General features: G+C 47.4%; 1 protein-coding gene across 1 annotated transcript; it reads left to right on the forward strand.

Moving 5' to 3' along the window:
* Positions 1 to 1,443: 1,443 nt before the first annotated feature.
* Positions 1,444 to 15,732, forward strand: LHFPL5 (LHFPL tetraspan subfamily member 5). Its single transcript, XM_047797260.1, has 3 exons — positions 1,444 to 2,170; positions 9,483 to 9,719; positions 15,706 to 15,732. The coding sequence occupies exons 1-3, from the start codon at positions 1,759 to 1,761 to the stop codon at positions 15,714 to 15,716; spliced, it is 660 nt and encodes a 219-aa protein (XP_047653216.1). The 5' UTR covers positions 1,444 to 1,758; the 3' UTR covers positions 15,717 to 15,732.
* Positions 15,733 to 19,043: the final 3,311 nt, after the last annotated feature.

A 19,043-nucleotide genomic window follows, 5' to 3' on the forward strand; every position in this document is an offset into this window, starting at 1 on the left:
CTGCTTTGGCTCAGGTCTGATCCCTGGCCCAGGAACTTCTGCATGCCATGGGCATGGGGAAAAAAAAAAAAAAGGAAAGAGAAAACCCCACTTTCCCCTGTGAGTTCATCCTGGCCCTAGCTACTCCCCCCCTCCCGCCGCCCCTGGCCCCAGGACACCTGTGAGCAGAGCCCCAGTACACGGAGGGCAATTATGGTTCCCTTCTCACCACTGAAGACTATGAGGCGTGGAGGGAACTGGAACTGGAGGAGCTCTTTCTTTTTTTTTCCCTTTTTAAGTCTGCACCTGTGGCATATGGAAGTTCACAGGCCAGGGGGCGAATTGGAGCTACAGCTGCCGGCCCACCCCACAGCCACACCAGTGGAGGATCCAAGCCACTCTGCAACCTACACCACAGTTCATGGCAAGCCAGACCCATAACCCACTGAGCGAGGCCGGGGATCAAACCCGAGTCCTCATGGAAACAAGTCAGGTTATTTACCGCTGAGTCACGATGGGAACTCCCATTATTTTATGTAATTTTCTTTTTAAAAAATTTAATTTTATCTTTTTTTTTTTCTCACACCCCTTGCATGCAGAAGTTCCCAGGCTAGGGGTCAAACACGCACCACAGCAGGGACCCAAGCCACAGCAGTAACAACACCATATCCTTAACCTGCTGAGCCACCGGGAACTGTTTATGTAAAAATCTTGAATTTTTCTATATATGTACACTAATCATGTATTTACCTATAAATTCAAGAAAAGTATAGATATTTTGGAGATAAGGGGAAAAATATTCAACAAAATATAAACAAGAGAAAGACATTTGAATTGAATAAAAAGCGTATACTAAGGTCTGAGAAGGCTTATAAGGAACAGTCTTTACTGTACTTTGTAGTTGCTTCTATTACCATGCTATCATTTGCATTGCAAATATATATTTACGTATATGTAAATATCTCTGTTGTTGAGGGCAGGAGCCCTGTCGTTTTTACTCTGTGGTCCTTGCTTAGGGAAGATAGCCTCCAACATAGGACTAAGTATCTAGAAGGCTCTTAGTAATTGTCGATTCAGTAATAGGGACAAGGAACCAGTGATCCGGAAGGCTTTGCGGGCCTCTGGGGAAATGGAGGTTGGCAGGATAAGTAGGGAGCTAGAGAAGGGTGGGGTGGGACAGGGACTGCTCTCAAGAAGCGGTTTTGCTGCAGGAAGTGGAGCGAGAGGAAGGTGACAGCTGCAGCCCCACCCTTCCAATTTTTGTCATTCCCGCTCGGGAGGGTGAAGGGGGTTCTGATTCCCCGTGGCGCGGATGTGCAGTGGGCGGGTCGGCCGCCCTGCACACGCCTGTGTCCGGGCATCCCGGGGCGCTGGCCACGGTGCTGAAAGCAGCGCTCTCGGAGGGAGGGAGGAGGAGCCGGGCCCAGAGAAGGGGGCGGAGCTCTCTGATGCTCTGAGCTGCATGTGGGGGAGGGGCCGGGCGGCGCCAGCAGGCCGAGACCCTGGAAGGTTTGAGCAGAGGCAGAAGGGAGACAGCGTGGCTAGAGCAGAGCGGACACAGGCACCTGGACAAGCTTCCCCTGAAGAAGGCAAGGTCATCTTTCCCTGTCCTATTAATTTTCTTTCCTCTGCCTTGGGGGGGGAAGCCTCACCTGTGCCCTGACCTCAGACTCCTCCCCAAACCTGGCTGAGAAGTGACCCATTTCTGGGCCTCCTCCATCAGTCTGTAAAGCCACTTCCAGTCCACAAATTCCCAGCCCAGGACCCAGTGCCTTCACCATGGTGAAGTTGCTGCCCGCACAGGAGGCAGCCAAGATCTACCACACCAACTACGTGAGGAACGCGAGGGCCGTGGGTGTGATGTGGGGCACGCTCACCATCTGCTTCTCCGTGCTGGTCATGGCGCTCTTCATCCAGCCCTACTGGATCGGTGACAGCGTCAACACACCCCAGGCAGGCTACTTCGGCCTTTTCTCCTACTGCGTAGGCAACGTGCTGTCATCGGAGCTCATCTGCAAGGGTGGGCCACTGGACTTCTCCTCCATCCCCTCTAGAGCCTTCAAGACCGCCATGTTCTTTGTGGCCTTAGCCATGTTCCTCATCATTGGCTCCATCATCTGCTTTAGCCTGTTCTTTGTCTGCAACACCGCCACTGTCTACAAGATCTGTGCATGGATGCAGCTGGCTGCTGGTGAGCAGGGGTAGTGGGAGGGCGGGGGCCCACCCCAGACCACAAGGGCAGCTGCACAATCCCACCCTCTGTGGAGGCTCTGTCTTCTACTCAGGTGTTCCCCTTTGGCCCAGCTGTACTCAATGCTCTGCAGATTCTTCTGAGGAATTGAGAATCTTGAGATGGCTGAGACCAAAAAGACCTCAGAGATCAAATTGTTCCACTCTCTTGGAGTTCCTGTCATGGCTCAGCGGTTAATGAACCCAACTAGCATCCATGAGGACATGGGTTTGATTCCTGGCCTTGCTCAGTGAGTTAAGGATCCGGCGTTGTCATGAGCTGTGGTGTAGGTCGCAGACACGTAGATCCAGTGTTGCTGTGGCTGTGGCATTGGCTAGCAGTTGTAGCTCCAGTTTGACCCCCTAGCCTGGAAACCTCCATATGCTACGGGTGCAGACCTAACAAGACCGAAAAAAAAAAAAAAAATCGTTCCACCCTCTCATCTTGTAAATGAGGAACTGAGGTCCAAAGAGTTGAAGTGACTTGTCCAGGAGCAAGTCACTTGTGGTAAAGTGAAGGTCTTCATTCCCTAATTATAGGGTTCCATACTTGATGTAGCAAGCATGAGCACACAAGGCAGAGAAATTTTGTGGAAGTGACATTTTGTTTTGAGGGGAGGAGACTGGGGTATTTTAAAACTATGTAGGGTAGGGAGTTCCCGTCGTGGCGCAGTGGTTAACGAATCCGACTAGGAACCATGAGGTTGCGGGTTCGGTCCCTGCCCTTGCTCAGTGGGTTAACGACCCGGCGTTGCCGTGAGCTGTGGTGTAGGTTGCAGACGCGGCTCGGATGCCTCGTTGCTGTGGCTCTGGCGTAGGCCGGTGGCTACAGCTCCGATTCAACCCCTAGCCTGGGAACCTCCATATGCCGCGGGAGCGGCCCAAGAAATAGCAACAACAACAACAACAACAAAGAGACAAAAACAAACAAACAAACAAAAAACTATATAGGGTAGGTGGCTACTTGTGGTGCTCAGAGGCAAGGCCTCCCCGGCCCCTTTTTCCTGCTTCTGGCCTCAGGCAGGCCTCTGGGTCCTTGGGCCAGCCGGTCCTGCTCTCCTCTAGAGCCCAGAAAGGGATGCCTAAGAACCTGTCCTGCAGCCCTTGGTCCCTTCCCATCCAGAGGACCACACACAGACTGTCCTTACTATGGAGATGTCCAGGAGCCTTGTTGGGGACTGCAAACTAGAGTAAAATCATCTTGATATCATTGGTTACAATGAGAAGCAGTATTGGAGTTCCCTTCATGGCTCAGCAGAAACGAATCTGACTAGCATCCATGAGGAGGCAGGTTTGATTCTCTAGCCTCGCTCAGTGGGTTAAGGATCCAGCATTGCCATGAGCTGTGGTGTAGGTTGTAGACGTGGTTCAGATCTGGTGTTGCTGTGGCTGTGGTGTAGGCTGGCAACTACAGCTCCAATTTGACCTTTAGCCTGGGAACCTCCATATGGCACGGGCGCAGCCCTAAAAAGATTAAAAAAAAAAAAGAGAGAGAGAGAGCGAGAGTGAGAGTGAGCGAGAGCGAGCGAGAGCGAGCGAGAGCGAGAGAAAGAGAGAAAGCAGTATTATCCTTAACAGAGAGAAGGGAACAGGGATCAGAATCCCATACTCAAGACTGTCAGAGTTGAAGGGGTCCTCGGTGGCCTAGTGGTTAAGGATCTGGCATTGTCACTTCTGCGGGTCTGGTCCCTGCTGTGGCTCAGGTTTGATCCCTGGCTTGGGAACTTCTGTGGGTTGCGGGCTCGGCCAAAAAAGAGGACAGTCAAAGTTGAAAGGCACCCCAGAAAGCTGTAGTGCTGCCCCCCTCCAACTCTAGATGAGAAATCTAGGGCTGAGGGAGAAGATAAGACCCGGCCAAGGCTGTAGCAGGTCAACTGGCAACCTAGTAAGCAGGAGAATTAAGATAGTGGGTCCCAAGAACTAGATGTATTCCAGAGACAATTTAATTAAGGCGGACATTCCCAGAAGTATAAAGATTTGTAAAATTCTTTCACATGCATCTAGAGCGGCCTCATCATCATGACCCAGGAAGGTATGTTTTCTTCCCATTTTATAGATAAGGCTCCTAGTGGGTAACTTGTCTTTTAGCACACAGGTAGGGAGAGACAGAACCTTTGACTCCAAATCTTATACTGAGGCTACTCACCTGGCTCCAGAGTTGCCTCCCCACTCCCACCCCCAGCCATCTCCCTCTTTCTGTAGTCTCTTTCATTTACTTATTTATTTATTGGGCTGCCCCCAGGGCATGCAGAAGTTCCCGGGCCAGGGATCGAACCCAAACCACAGCAGTGACAATGCAGGATTTTTAACCCGATGAGCCACCAGGGAAGCCTGTGGTCTCTTCATAGGATGAGGGAGAGTCTGGGGGCAGTGAGGCAAGTCTTGGTGGGCAGCAGGGAAAAAAAGAAGGGGGAATGAAGATTTAGCAGTTTTGTTATAAAAAGGAGTAGAATGGACCCTGGCAGGCCTGTTACTGGCCCTACATATCAGAGTTATGGGATACTGGAAACATAACCCTTCCTCCCTCATTCTCTACACCCTTCCACTCCTCCGACCTCCTGCAACATGTGCCATTTGCTGAACAGGCGGTACTGGGAGGGCCTGGGTGGGGGAGGGGTCACCAGGCCATTTGAGTCAGATGCTGTCTGGGTCATGGAGCTAAACACATGGATAGAAGAGGTGGCCAGGTGCCATCCTATGAAATATTTATGTTGGGAGTGAGCAAAGGTGGTGTCATGTTCCATCCTTGGGTACTGGGGACAGAAAGATGAGCCAAAGGAAGGGGCAGAAGGAGGAAGTGTGCCCCCCCAACAGCACTTGGGAGATAAATCCACTCAAAGGGTCCTAAACCAGTTAGCTTAACCTTGCCAAGAAGCCTGGGACCAGGGAAGGGTGCAGGAGAAGAGAAAGAGGACTGATGGCTGGGGAAGCGTGGGGTTTTAGTTAACAATGTTAATTGAGCTTCTGGGGAGTTCCCGTTGTGGCGCAGTGGTTAACGAATCTGACTAGGAACCATGAGGTTGCGGGTTCGATCTCTGGCCTTGCTCAGTGGGTTAACGATTCGGCGTTGCCGTGAGCTGTGGTGTAGGTTGCAGACGCGGCTCGGATCCCGCGTTGCTGTGGCTCTGGCATAGGCGGGGGGCTACAGCTCTGATTGGACCCCTAGCCTGGGAACCTCCATATGCCGCAGGAGCGGCCCAAAGAAATAGCAAAAAGACAAAAAAAAAAAAATTGAGCTTCTGGATGCCAGGTGGGGGCTGAATGAGGTCCCAGCTCCTAGAAACCCAAGTAGGGCAGGTTGTTTGTCTCACATATTCTTGGTAATATCATCCGTGGAAGGTAGCAACAGTACCCGTGTCACAGGATTCTTGGGAGGATGGGATCTTATGATGCATGCAGAACACCCCACACAGTGCCTGACACATGGTAGGTGCTCAGTCAATGTGAAAAACACCAAACAACTTTATCAGCCAGGGTGGATGGGATGATGCCACAGTAACAAGTCCCGAATCTTAGTGGATTAAAACAAAAGTTTTTTTCTTTTCTTTTTTTTTTTTTTGTCTTTTCTAGGGCTGCACCCATGGCACAAGGAGGTTCCCAGGCTAGGGGTCTAATCAGAGCTGTAGCTGCCGGCCTGAACCAGAGCCACAGCAACGCCAGACCCGAGCCGTGTCTGTGACCTACACCACAGTTCACAGCAGCAGATCCTTAACCCACTGAGCGAGGCCAGGGATGGAACCTGCAACCTCATGGTTCCTAGTCGAATTTGTTAACCACCGCGCCATGACGGAAACTCCCAAAAGTTTATTTCTTGATCATGGCTCACTGGAGATCAGTGCAGGTCTCTACTCTCACTATTTTCTGGACCCCAGACTGATGGAGCATCAGCTGTCATCTGGCTGTCATTGCAGAGGGAAAGAGAGCTCTGGAAAGTCTCCATCAGCAGTTAAATTCTCTGATCTGGAAAAGCACACGGCATTTCCGCTCACATTTTATTGGCTGAAGGAATTTTTATGACCTTGCCTAACTTCAAGGGAGGGGTAAGGAAGTATAATCCTGTTATGTACCTGGAGTATTGGTGAACGGCTCTAATGACACCCACATCCATCTATCTTCAGTGCCAATAATAATAGCAACAGCTAATATTAATTGGCCGCTTACAATGTACCAGACACTGCAGTAAGCATTTTCTATACGTGATCACACTTAATCCTCATGTCAGTGTGATGAGTCAGGTATTATTATCCTTATTTTCCAGATGAGAGAATGGAAGTCAGAAACGGTTAAGTGAACTTGCCTGAGAATACCATGTGGCCTTTGCTTAGACACCACAATGGGGTGGACCCCCACTGTGCACGGTGGGTGGGTAGGGTGCTCACAGAGGGCTGTGGCACCCACAGTAACAACCTGTTTGCACGTCAGAGGCCGGGGGGCTCTTTCTTGAAGCCCCGCAGGGAGGTGCCATAGAAGAAGGGAACCAGGCCAGGCAGCAGAGGACTTGCCACACAGCACGTGGGGAAGGCCCCTCCCCCCACAAGCATCTTCCCACTTGTCCCTACGTCTGACATGTCACCACTAAATACCTTCAGCTCCTTGGAGAGACGTCAGTCTGGGATCTTGGGGGAATTAACGTTGAAGTCAGGAAAGTCAGGAGCTGTGAGTGCAGGTCTTGGCCCTGCCACAGCTAAATGACTGGGCAGTTCACTTGGGTTCTCTGAGTCCTCGGTTTTCTATTCTGTAAAATGGGATTTTAATACACAGCCTCCTTAACAGAACTGTTGTCAAGATTGAGAGAAAATTTGGTCTGGAAGGGAAGTATGTAAATGTGCTCCTCCTAGAAAAAAACAAAAGAGGATTGATACACTTAGGTGGGGAGGTGGGACCCCGACCTTTACCCTTTGCTGTGCTTTTGTTTGATCTGCTGACCCTTCTTGCAAGAATGAGCTGAGCCCCAGTCAGTGACTTTGGGTCCGGCAAGGTGCTTCTCCATGGGGCTCCTGCATAGGGCACAGCCTGGGAGCTGAAGAGCCTCCAGGCCTGTGAAAGGAGAACGAGGGACGGGAAAGCGGCACAAATAAAGGGAAGGCGCCCCCTGCCTGCCTGGTGGTTGTCCTTGGGGTTGCCCCAGTCACACCCCAGGAATAGGTACCTGTCCAGGCAGCTAAGGTGGGGTGGAAGTTTGGTGGGAGGGTATGGGAGCAGAGGATGGAAGGTGGGGAAGATGACGTTTTGGGCTGTAAATACTAAATCAGTAAAAGAACAGTGTGGGATGACAGCCAGCACTCAGGAAATGCCAACTACGTCAGGCACTTTTCCAATAGTAACTCATTTGGAAGTTCCTACTGTGGCTCAGCAGGTTAGGCCCTGACACAATGTCTGTGAGGATTCGGGTTCGATTCCTGGCCTCGCTCAGTTTGGTTAAGGATCTGGCATTGCTGTAAGCTGTGGTGCAGGTCACAGATGTGGCTCTGATCTGGTGTTACCATGAGCTGTGGTGCAAGCCGGCAGCTGCAGCTCTGACTTGACCCCTAGCCCAGGAACTTCTACATGGCGCAGGTGTGGCCCTAAAAAAGCAAAACAAAACAAAAACAAATACTAACTCATTTGAACCTCATTGCAATCCAAACATAATTATTTCCCCATTTTACAGATGAGGAAACTAAGGCAAAAAAAAAAAAAAAAAGCTTAAGTAGCTTGCTCCAAAGCACACAGTTAGTTAGCAAAGAGCCAGGCTTGAGATCTAGGCAGCCTGCTCTAGTGTTTACCAGTTTTTCCTGTAGAGAAAATTACCCGAAAGAGTTTTTTTTTTTTTTTTTTTTCTTTAGGGCCATATCTGAGGCATGTTGAAGTTCCTGGGCCAGGGGTCAGATGGAAGCTAAAGCCACCAGCCTACGCCACAGCCACAGCACTCAGAATCCAACCCATGTCTGACCTATACCACAGCTCATGGCAACACCGGTTCCTTAACCCATGGAGCGAGGGCAGGGATCGAACCTGCATCCTCATGGTTCCCAGTCAGGTTTGTTAACTGAGCCATGAAGGGGACTCCTAAAAGAGTGCTTTTAAAGACAGGCTTTCCTGGAGTTCCTGTTGTGGTGCAGTGGTTAACGAATCTGACTAGGAACCATGAGATTTCCAGTTCGATCCCTGGCCTCACTCAGTGGGTTAAGGATCTGGCGTTGCTGTGAGCTGTGGTATAGGTTGCAGACGCGGCTCAGATGCTGCATGGCTATGGCTGTGGTGTAGGCCAGAGGCTACAGCTCTGATTAGACCCCTAGCCTGGGAACCTCCATAGGCCGCAGGTACGGCCCTAGAAAAGACAAAAAAATAAAATAAAAAATAAAAAAAAAATAAAGACAGAGTTTCCTGAGCCCGACCCTGACCCGGGAATCAGCATTTTAAACACATTCAGGGAAGTGTGGACAATTGCACTATGCCATAGTGGGTAAGGCTGTGGAGGCCTGTTTGCTTGAATGGAAGGTTCACGAAGGAATCAGCCAGAGATGGGGCTGGAAAACTTCCGGTATTCATTGAATCTAAGATACCTGATTTGTAGGACATACCGTTCTTTTTTCCTTTTTAGGGCCATGCCTGTGGCATATAGAAGTTCCTGGGCTGGGGGTTGAATCAGAACCGCAGCTGCCAGCCTACACCACAGACACAGCAATGCAGGATCTGGGCTGCATCTGTGCCCTCACCACAGTTTGTGGCAATGTCAGACCTGTAACCCGCTGAGTGAGGCCAGGGATTGTAACTCACATCCTCATGGACATTGTGTCAGGTTCTTAACCAGCTGAGCCACCATGGGAACTCTGGACACGCCCTTATTCTATGTGCTGTGAAAAGAAAAAAAAAAAAAACCTCTAATTAAATTATGGCCTAAAGCTTCGTTACTACACTTATTTCAGAGATGTTGGAGTAGGAACAAATGTACATCTCAGGAATGATGAGTTCTCCGAGGAGTCTGAAGCCAGGGTAGGCAGTGCCATGTCCAGTCCAAAGGGCCTGGCTGAGGGCTTGGTAGAAGCACCTCATGCTATGGCAAAACCCAGCCTCTGCCCCTGACCACTGGCTCCCAGGGGCAAATCGCTTTAGCTCTTGGGGTCTCAGCTTTCTCCCTTTTGTTCCAAAAATGCTCAGGCACTGCCCCCCGTGTCTCTCAAGGCTGTTAACGCAGGAAGAAGGGAGATGTCCAGGTGACAGCAGAGCCAGGTGGGAGATAGCAGGCCAAGCACCCCCAGCCTGATGCGTCTGCCCTGCTCCTGCCCCCTCAGCCACAGGCCTGATGATCGGCTGCCTGGTCTACCCAGACGGCTGGGACTCGAGTGAGGTGCGACGCATGTGTGGGGAGCAGACGGGCAAATACACCCTGGGCCACTGCACCATCCGCTGGGCCTTCATGCTGGCCATCCTCAGCATTGGAGACGCCCTCATCCTCTCCTTCCTGGCCTTTGTGCTGGGCTACCGGCAGGACAAGCTGCTGCCTGACGACTACAAAGCTGACGGAAAAGGTACCTCTCTTTCTCCCAGGGAGGTTGCCTGAGGTTTGGGGGTGTGGGGACACGGATTCCAATCAGACACAGCCCTTGTCCCAGAAGCCTAAGGACGGTTGCAGGCTGGCATTTGATCAGGTGATGACACCTATGTGGTGGAGGATGTCCATGATAGAAGGGTGTCCTCTGTCTCTGAGAGTCCTGGTTCAGCCTGGGGAGCTAGACATGGCCTCTCAAAGGGGGCAGCACTAAGGTAGGGGTCCCTTTTTATTTTTTATCTTTTTTAAGGCCATACCCACGGTACATGGAAGTTCTCAGACTAGGGGTCAAATCAGAGCTGTAACCACTGGCCTACACCACAGCCACAGCAAGGCTGGAGCCAAGCCGAGTCTGTGATCTACACCACAGCTTATGGCAACGCTGGATCCTTTTTTTTTTAATTAATTTTTTCCTGCATTTTATAATGATCTTTTATTTTTTCCATTATAGCTGGTTTACAGTGTTCTGTCAGTTTTCTAATGTAGAGCAAAGTGACCCAGTCACACGTATATATGTACATTCTTTTTCTCACATTATCATGCTCCATCATAAGTGACTAGATATCGTTCCCAGTGCTATACAATAGGATCTCATTGCCTATCCATTCCAAAGGCAATAATTTGCATCTATTAACCCCAAATTTCCAATCCATCCCACTCCCTCCCCCCTCCCCCTTGGCAACCACAAGTCTATTCTCCATGTCCATTTTCTTTTCTTTTCTGTGGAAAGGTTCAGTTATGCCATATATTAGATTCCAGATATAAGTGATATCATATGGTATTTGTCTTTCTCTTTCTGACTTATTTCACTTAGTATGAGAGTCTCTGGTTTCATCCATGTTGCTGCAAATGGCATTGTTTCATTCTTTTTTATGGCTAAGTAGTATTCCATTCTGTATATATGACACATCTTAATCCAATCATCTGTCAGTGGACATTTAGGTTGTTTCCATGTCTTGGTTATTGTGAGTAGTGCTGCAGTGAACACGTGCATGTGTCTTTTTCAAGGAAAGTTCTGTCCAGATATATGCCCAAGAGTGGGATTGCTGGGTCATAGGGTAAGTTGTATATTTAGTTTTCTGAGGGACCTCCATATTGTTTTCCATAGTGGTTGTACCAGTTTACATTCCCAACAGTGCAGGAGGGTTCTCTTTCTCCACACCCCCTCTAGCATTTGTTGCTTGTGGACTTATTAATGATGGCCATTCTGACTGGTGTGAGGTAGTATCTCATAGTAGTTTTGATTTGCATTTCTCTAATAATCAATGATGTTGAGCATTTTTTCATGTGCTTGTTGGTCACTTGCATATCTTCTTTGGAGAAATTTCTGTTCAGGTCTTTTGCCCATTTTTTCAGTTGAGTTGTTGGCTTTTTTGCTGTTGAGTTGCGTAAGTTGTTTGTATATTTTAGAGATTAAGCCCTTGTCAGTTGCATCATCTGAAACTATTTTCTCCCATTCTTTAAGTTGTCTTTTTTTTTTTTATGGTTTCCTTTTCTGTGCAAAAGCTTGTCAGTTTGATTAGGTCCCATTGGTTTATTTTTGCTTTTATTTCAGTTGCTTTGGGAGACTGACCTGAGAAAACATTTGTAAGGTTGACATCAGAGAATGTTTTGCCCATGTTCTCTTCCAGGAGTTTGATGGTGTCTTGTCTGACATTTAAGTCTTTTTTTTTTTTTTTGTCTTTTTGTCCTTTAGGGCCACACCAACGGCATATGGAGGTTCCCAGGCTAGGGGTCTAATTGGAGCTGTTGCTGCCGGCCAATGCCACAGCCACAGCAATGCCAGATTCGAGCCGCATCTGTGGCCTGTACCACAGCTCATGGCAATGCCGGATCCTTAACTCACTGAGCGGGGCCAGGGATCAAACCCGCAACCTCTTCGTTCCTAGTTGGATTCATTTCCACTGCGCCATGACGGGAATTCCTTACATTTAAGCTTTTAAGCCATTTTGAGTTTATTTTTATGCATGGTGTGAAGGTTTGTTCCAGTGTCACTGATTTACATGAGGCTGTCCAGTTTTCCCAGCACTACTTGCTGAAAAGACTCTTTTTTTTCCCATTTTATATTCGTGCCTCCATTGTTGATGATTAATTGACCATAGGTGTCTGGGTTTATTTCTGGGCTCTCTATTCTGTTCCATTGGTCTGTATGTCTGTTTTTTGTACCAGTACAACACTGTCTTTTTTTTTTTTTTTTTGTCTTTTTGCTATTTCTTGGGCCGCTTCTGCGGCATATGGAGGTTCCTAGGCCAGGGGTCTAATCGGAGCTGTAGCCACAGACCTACGCCAGAGCCACAGCAACATGGGATCCGAGCCACGTCTGCAACCTACACCACAGCTCACGGCAACGCCGGATCATTAACCCACTGAGCAAGGGCAGGGACCGAACCCGCAACCTCATGGTTCCTAGTCGGATTCGTTAACCACTGCGCCACGACGGGAACTCCGGCAACACTGTCTTGATTACTATGGCTTTGTAATATTGCCTGAAGTCTAGGAGAGTTATGCCTCCTGCTTGGTTTTTGTTCCTCAGGATTGCTTTGGCAAATCTGGGTCTTTTATGGTTCCATATAAAATTTTGGATTGTTTGTTCTAGTTTTGTGAAAAATATCATGGATAATTTGATAGGGATTACATTGAATCTGTAGATTGCTTTGGGTGGTATGGCCATTTTTACAATATTAATTTTTCCAACCAAGGAGCATGGAATATCTTTCCATTTCTTTGAATCCTCTTTAATTTCCTTGATTAATATTTTATAGTTCTTAGCATCTAAGTCTTTCACCTCCGTGGTCAGGTCTATTCCCAGGTATTTGATTTTTTTTGGGTGCAATTTTAAAAGCTATTGTACTTTTGTATTCCTTTTCTAATATTTCATTGTTAGTATACAGAAATGCAACTGATTTCTGAATGTTAATCTTATATCCTGCTACTTTGCTGAATTTGTTCAAGTAGTTTTTGGGTTGAGTCCTTAGGGTTTCCTATATATAGTATCATGCCATCTGCACTCAGTGACATTTTTACTTCTGGATACTTTTTCTTTTCTTTTTTTTTGTCTTTTTGCTATTTCTTTGGGCCGCTCCCTCAGCATATGGAGGTTCCCAGGCTAGGGGTCCAATCGGAGCTGTAGAGCTGTAGCCACCAGCCTACGCCAGAGCCACAGCAACGCGGGATCCGAGCTGCGTCTGCAACCTACACCACAGCTCACAGCAACGCCAGATCGTCAACCCACTGAGCAAGGGCAGGGACCGAACCCGCAACCTCATGGTTCCTAGTCGGATTCGTTAACCACTGCGCCACGATGGGAACTCCTCTGGATACTTTTTCTTTCTTTTGTTTGTCTGATTGCTGTGGCTAGGACTTCCAATACTATGTTGAATAACAGCAGTGAGAGTGGGCAACCTTGTCTTGTTCCAGATTTTAGTGGGAAGGCTTTCAGATTTTCTCCATTGAGTATTATATGGGCTGTGGGTTTGTCGTAAATGGCTTTTATTATGTTAAGGTATGTTCCCTCTATACCCACTTTGGTAAGAGTTTTTATCATGAATGGATGTTGGACTTTGTCAAATGCTTTTTCTGTATCTATTGAGATGATCATGTGGTGTCAAATGTTGATTGATTTCCATATGTTGAACCATCCTTGTGAACCTGGGATGATGGATCCTTAACCCACTGAGTGAGGCCAGGGATTGAACCACATCCTCATGGATACTATGTTGTGTTCTTACCTCACTGTGCCACAGCATGAACTGCTGAGGTGGGGTCTTGGGCATTTGCTTGGTGGAGGTGGGATAGCAGGGGAGGCAAAGGGAAGGCTTGTTGGGGAAGGAGGAGAAAGGCAGGTGAGGGGACAGATGTGACAGCTCCTAGAGGATGGATGGTGGGAACCTGAGCTCCCTTGGATTAGGGTAGCCTTGGGGTTCTCCGTATATCCATCCTGCCCCTAAGTCATAAAGGTCACTTGTGGCTGACCCCCCAGGCCCAGGGAGGCCCTTCAGGAAGCCTCCTCTCCCTGAATCCCCTTGACCTCCCTTTCTCCTGCTTTTTCAGCTCTTCCCAGTCTTAATGGGTTTTTCAGTGCATAGTCTGAGGTCAAACCCTGTCTCACATCCTTGGGACTCCCCAGATGCCTACTCCCAGCAGGTGGCCATTATGAGGGGCCTCTTGCACCCAAGAGACCTCTCCTGCCTCCTTCCCCACAATTGCCTTCATATCATCCCCGGACCAGAACTGGAACAGCCAAAGTCCCTTTTCACCTATGACTGTGGACCCTTCCTGGAAGAGGAACCTGCAGCCCAGAAGGGAGACCCACCCACAGGTGTCCAGAAAGGTGGTAGCAGAGAGGCTCAGGTCTTTGCTGGCTCAGCCTGGGGCCCACTTCTGTGCAGGGAAGCAACTGGAAACATGTCGCCTGTCTCTAGAGGTGAGACAAGAGAGATTTATACACTTAAGTTAGGTGGTTAAAAGTGAAAACCAGGACTTCCTGCTGTGGCTCAGTGGATTAAGAACCCGACTCCTACCCATGAGGATGCAGGTTCGGTCCCTGGCCCTGCTCAGTGGGTTAAGCATCTGGCATTGCTGTGAGCTGTGGTGTAGGTCACAGATGTGGCTCACACCCGTGTTGCTGTGGCTGTGGTGTAGGCCAACAGCTGCAGCTCTGTTTCAATCCCTAGTCTGGGAACTTCCACATGCCGTGGGCTTAAAAAAAAAAAAAAAAAAAAAAGACTCCTACAATTAAACAACAATAATTAAAATAACCCAATCTTTTATTTTTATTTATTTATTTTTTTTGGTCTTTTTGCTAATTCTTTGGACCGCTTCTGCGGCATATGGAGGTTCCCAGGCTAGGGGTCGAATCGGAGCTGTAGCCACCGGCCTACACCAGAGCCATAGCAACATGGGATCCGAGCTGCGTCTGCAACCTACGCCACAGCTCACGGCAACGCCGGATCATTAACCCACTGAGCAAGGGCAGGGACCGAACCCGCAACCTCATTGTTCCTAGTCGGATTCGTTAACCACTGCGCCACGACAGGAACTCCAGAATAACCCAATCTTTTACATGGGCAAAGGATTTGAATAGACTTTTCTTCAAAGAAGATATACAAATGGCCACATAAAAAGGTACTCAATATTATTGGTCATTAGGAAAATGCAAATTAAAATCGCAATGAGATACAAGGATGGCTGTAATAAAAAAGACGAACCATAATGAGTGCTGATGAGCATGTGGACTAAGTGGCATCAGCATTCATTATTGTTCCTCCTTATTACACAAAAGACCATATAAAAGATCCCTTTTATATAAAGTGTTCAGAATAGGCAAATCCATAGAGATGCAGAGTAGATTTTAGTAGTTCCCTGGGGCTGGGAAGAGGGGCAGATTGGGAGTGATCACTAAAGATCATAGGGTTTGTTTTGGGGTGATGAACAAGTTCTAGAATTAGGTAGCAGGTGATGGTTGCACAACTTAGTGAACATACTAGAAACCAATGAGTTGAACATTTTTAAATGAGTAAATTTTATGTTAATGAATTATACTTCAATAAAAAAAATATTGTGCTGAGGATCAGCTAGTGTACATAAAGCACTAACAATGCCTGCATATTGTAGGTGATGAATACCTGTTCGTTCTCTCCACCTTGTCTTTCCAGTACCTCCACTCTTTGTATCATCCATCTGCTCAGCCAATAGTAGCTCTTGTGCTCCAGTTGCCTACCGATACTTTTAGGCCCAGGGCGTTCAGTGAAGAAGGAAAGTCTGCATTTGGACCTTAAGGCTGAAAAGGGAGGTGCTCATGCAATATGGAATCACAAGCTGATAAACATTGTGAACAAGAAGTGAAAGCTTTCTTGTGAGTGACTAAGAGGAATGGATTGAACTAGTTTGGAGAGGGAATCGTGTTAGGGAATTAAACCTGAAAGAAGGCTTGGTTGTTAAACAAATACTGTTCTTTATCATTGCAGAGGAAGTCTGAAGCAGCTGGAGTGTTGGTGAGTAATTCTTTGTTAGGGCTGTGGCCTCTGTTTCCTTATTGAATCATCAGGTGGCAGGTGGAATGACTCAGGGGGCTGGGCTGTAGGGCCTGGGGAGAGAAGGGTTGGGGGTATGGGGATGGGGGCAGCAGCTAGCTGGCATCTGAGACCTTCACTGAGGGGCAAACAAGAACCTTTTAGTTTTACTTGTGTCTGGAGAAGTGCAAAAAGCAAAGGGAGAGAAGAAATAATTTAAAATAGGCAGGTAGTTTCATAAACTCATTTTTTTTGTGGAGCTTGGCAAACAAGAAGAGACTGTAGAAGTCATTATTGTAATTTGGAACCTTATTTTCAGAATGAATTTTAAGTGATTTGTAAGAAACATACTAGAAAACCTAATATGATAGAAAATAAAAGTCATAGAGAGGAAAACAAATATTCCAGAAAGCTAGGCTAATAGAATTAGTGTATTGAGCATTAAATTTAGCTCCTTGCTTCCTGACAGCCAAAGCAAAAAAGCAAAACATGATTTAGCCAGTTTTAATGTCTGGTTAAAAAGGAAACACAACATATTAATTTCTTTATTGTCTTTTAAGTTCCCAAAATATGATTTAACAAGAACATGAAGGAAAGCATTTACAAAGAAAGAGGGGAGTTCCTGTTGTGGCTCAGAGGGATAAGAACCCGACATGGTGTCCATGAGAATGACAGCCATAAAATATAAGACGGGTTCCTTGGTGGCTCAGTGGGTTAAGCGTTGTTGCTGTTGTGGCACAGGTTTGATCCCTGGCCCAGGAACTTCTGCACGCTGAAGGCACGGCCAAATAAATAAAGAACAAGGGAGGAAGGGAAGGAGGAAAGGAGGAAAGAAGAGCATGAGAAGGACTAGCTCACAATAGTATCACCTCCCCAACAGCTGCCATTTATTGAGGATTTATATCAGGTCAGGCGCTTTGTGTGAGTAGAAGTGATTATCTCAATTTACACTCCATTTAAACTATTTTAATTTTTGCTAAGAATCTTTCAACACTTGACCATGTAGACTTAGGGATGGAACTCATGCCACAGCTGTAATCAGAGTTAGAGCAGTGGCAATGCTGGATCCTTAACCTGCTGAGCCAGAAGGGAACTTCTAGACATACTTTTTTTTTTGTCTTTTGTCTTTCTTGTTGTTGTTGTTGTTGCTATTTCTTGGGCCGCTCCCACGGCATATGGAGGTTCCCAGGCTAGGGGTTGAATCGGAGCTGTAGCCACCGGCCTACGCCAGAGCCACAGCAACGCGGGATCCGAGCCGCGTCTGCAACCTACACCACAGCTCACGGCAACGCCGGATCGTTAACCCACTGAGCAAGGGCAGGGACCGAACCCGCAACCTCATGGTTCGTAGTCGGATTCGTTAACCACTGCGCCACGACGGGAACTCCTAGACATACTTTTTGAATAATTATAAGTTAGCACTGCCTCCCCCACATTTATTAGATGGTTCTCAAACATTAATATGGGTAAGTCAGCTAGGGGGTTAAAATTCAGACTGATTCATTTGAAGTGGGACCAAACACTGCCATTTTTAACCAGCTCCCTAGTGATGGCCTGCTGGATAGGGGTTACACTTCGAGTAGCAAACTAGTAAAGACATGTCCTTATGTTTCTGCAAGGTTCGTTATTAAAGTCTTTCAAAGCCACAAACTCCACAGCACTGTTGTACCATTTCATTGCTGAATCAGACTGTAGTTAGCCATTTAGGACTCCTCTCATAGATAACTTTGCTTCTGTTGATAAATTCTGGAGTGGAATTCCTGAACCAAAGGTAACTACAACTGTCTGCTTTTTACTTTTTCTTGCACTACATTTTATTTATATCTTAAAAGACATTTATGAGTTTTTGAGAGACACTGAAACTATCTCGTACACTAATGAGGAAGTTTGCATGTCTGAGGTAGAAATGAATCAAAATGTGAGCATGCATGTGGGCAAGTTTTGTGTTTTTATTGGCTTAAAAAAATGTCCAATTCTATAATCTTGCCACCTTTTTTTCCCCCTTAATACCACAGTTCATCTACTTCCCTGACAAAGGAAAATGGGAATCAAATCCTTCAGAAATAAAAACTTGTTCCTTCCAAGTTGCCTTGTGTCTGCTGCTCTAAGCCTGAGGTCCTGAAGACTTTCATCACAGGATAGAACCTGACCATCTCTTGAGACAAGACCTCTCTCATCCTATCCAGAAAACCCAGTCAAGCAGAACTGCAGTGACTACATCCAAGACCTTCAGAGACATGTGTGTTAACTCTCTCCCTGTCCCTTCACACCAGCCAACTGCTTTACCCTCTCGATAAAATGGGACAATGAGTCGAGTCGTGGGGCCTCCCAGGTGAGGACCCTGTGCCTAATTCACTTAGGATACTCATTTGAAGGCACCAGAAACTGCTATCCAGCCCCAGGAAGAGGTGGCCACACACACACTGATCATTTCAGGTTCAGGTTCAAGAGATCCTTTGCTGCTTTTTTTTTTAAACATTTTTTTTTGTTCTCTTTTTAGGCTGCATCTGCAGCATATGGAAGTTCTTAGGCTGGGGTTGATTTGGAGCTGCAGCTGCCAGCCTACACCACAGCCACAGCAACACTGGATCTGAGCCGCATCTGTGACCTAAGCTACAGCTTGTGAGAATGGTGGATCTTTTTTTTTTTTTTTTTCCCCGGTCTTTTTGCCTTTTCTAGGGCTGCTCCCTCGGTATATGGAGGTTCCCAGGCCAGGGGTCTAATCGGAGCTGTAGCCACAGACCTACGCCAGAGCCACAGCAACATGGGATCCGAGCCGCATCTGCAACCTACACCACAGTTCACGGCAACGCTGGGTCCCTAACCCGCTGAGCAAAGGCAGGGATCGAACCCGCAACCTCATGGTTCCTAGTTGGATTCGTTAACCACTGCACCACGATGGGAATGCCAAGAATGCTGGATCTTTAATCCACTGAGCGAACCTGCATCAGGGACACTATGTCGGGTTCTTAACCTGCTGAGCCAAAATGGCAACTCACTTTGCTGCTTCTTTTTTTTCTTATTGATGCTCAGAGGTGCATAAAGAATGGAGAGGCCACTGGAACCTGAATTCATCAGAAAGTCTTAGAAGACTGGGTGACTTTAGGACCTAAAAAGTTATGAGACTAAATTGACTTTTTCTCCTTTGGAATAATCACATTTCTTTTTAGTGCCCACACTGACCCAATCAAAATGCTAACAGCTTCAGAAATGTTACCTGTGGCCAAGTAATTTGTTATAGTAACAGTAAACACCACCTTTGGATCTGGTACATTAAATGGTGAATCTTTCAC

The sequence above is a fragment of the Phacochoerus africanus genome, chromosome 9 (genome assembly GCF_016906955.1).
Source record: "Phacochoerus africanus isolate WHEZ1 chromosome 9, ROS_Pafr_v1, whole genome shotgun sequence".
Taxonomy (NCBI): domain Eukaryota; kingdom Metazoa; phylum Chordata; class Mammalia; order Artiodactyla; family Suidae; genus Phacochoerus; species Phacochoerus africanus.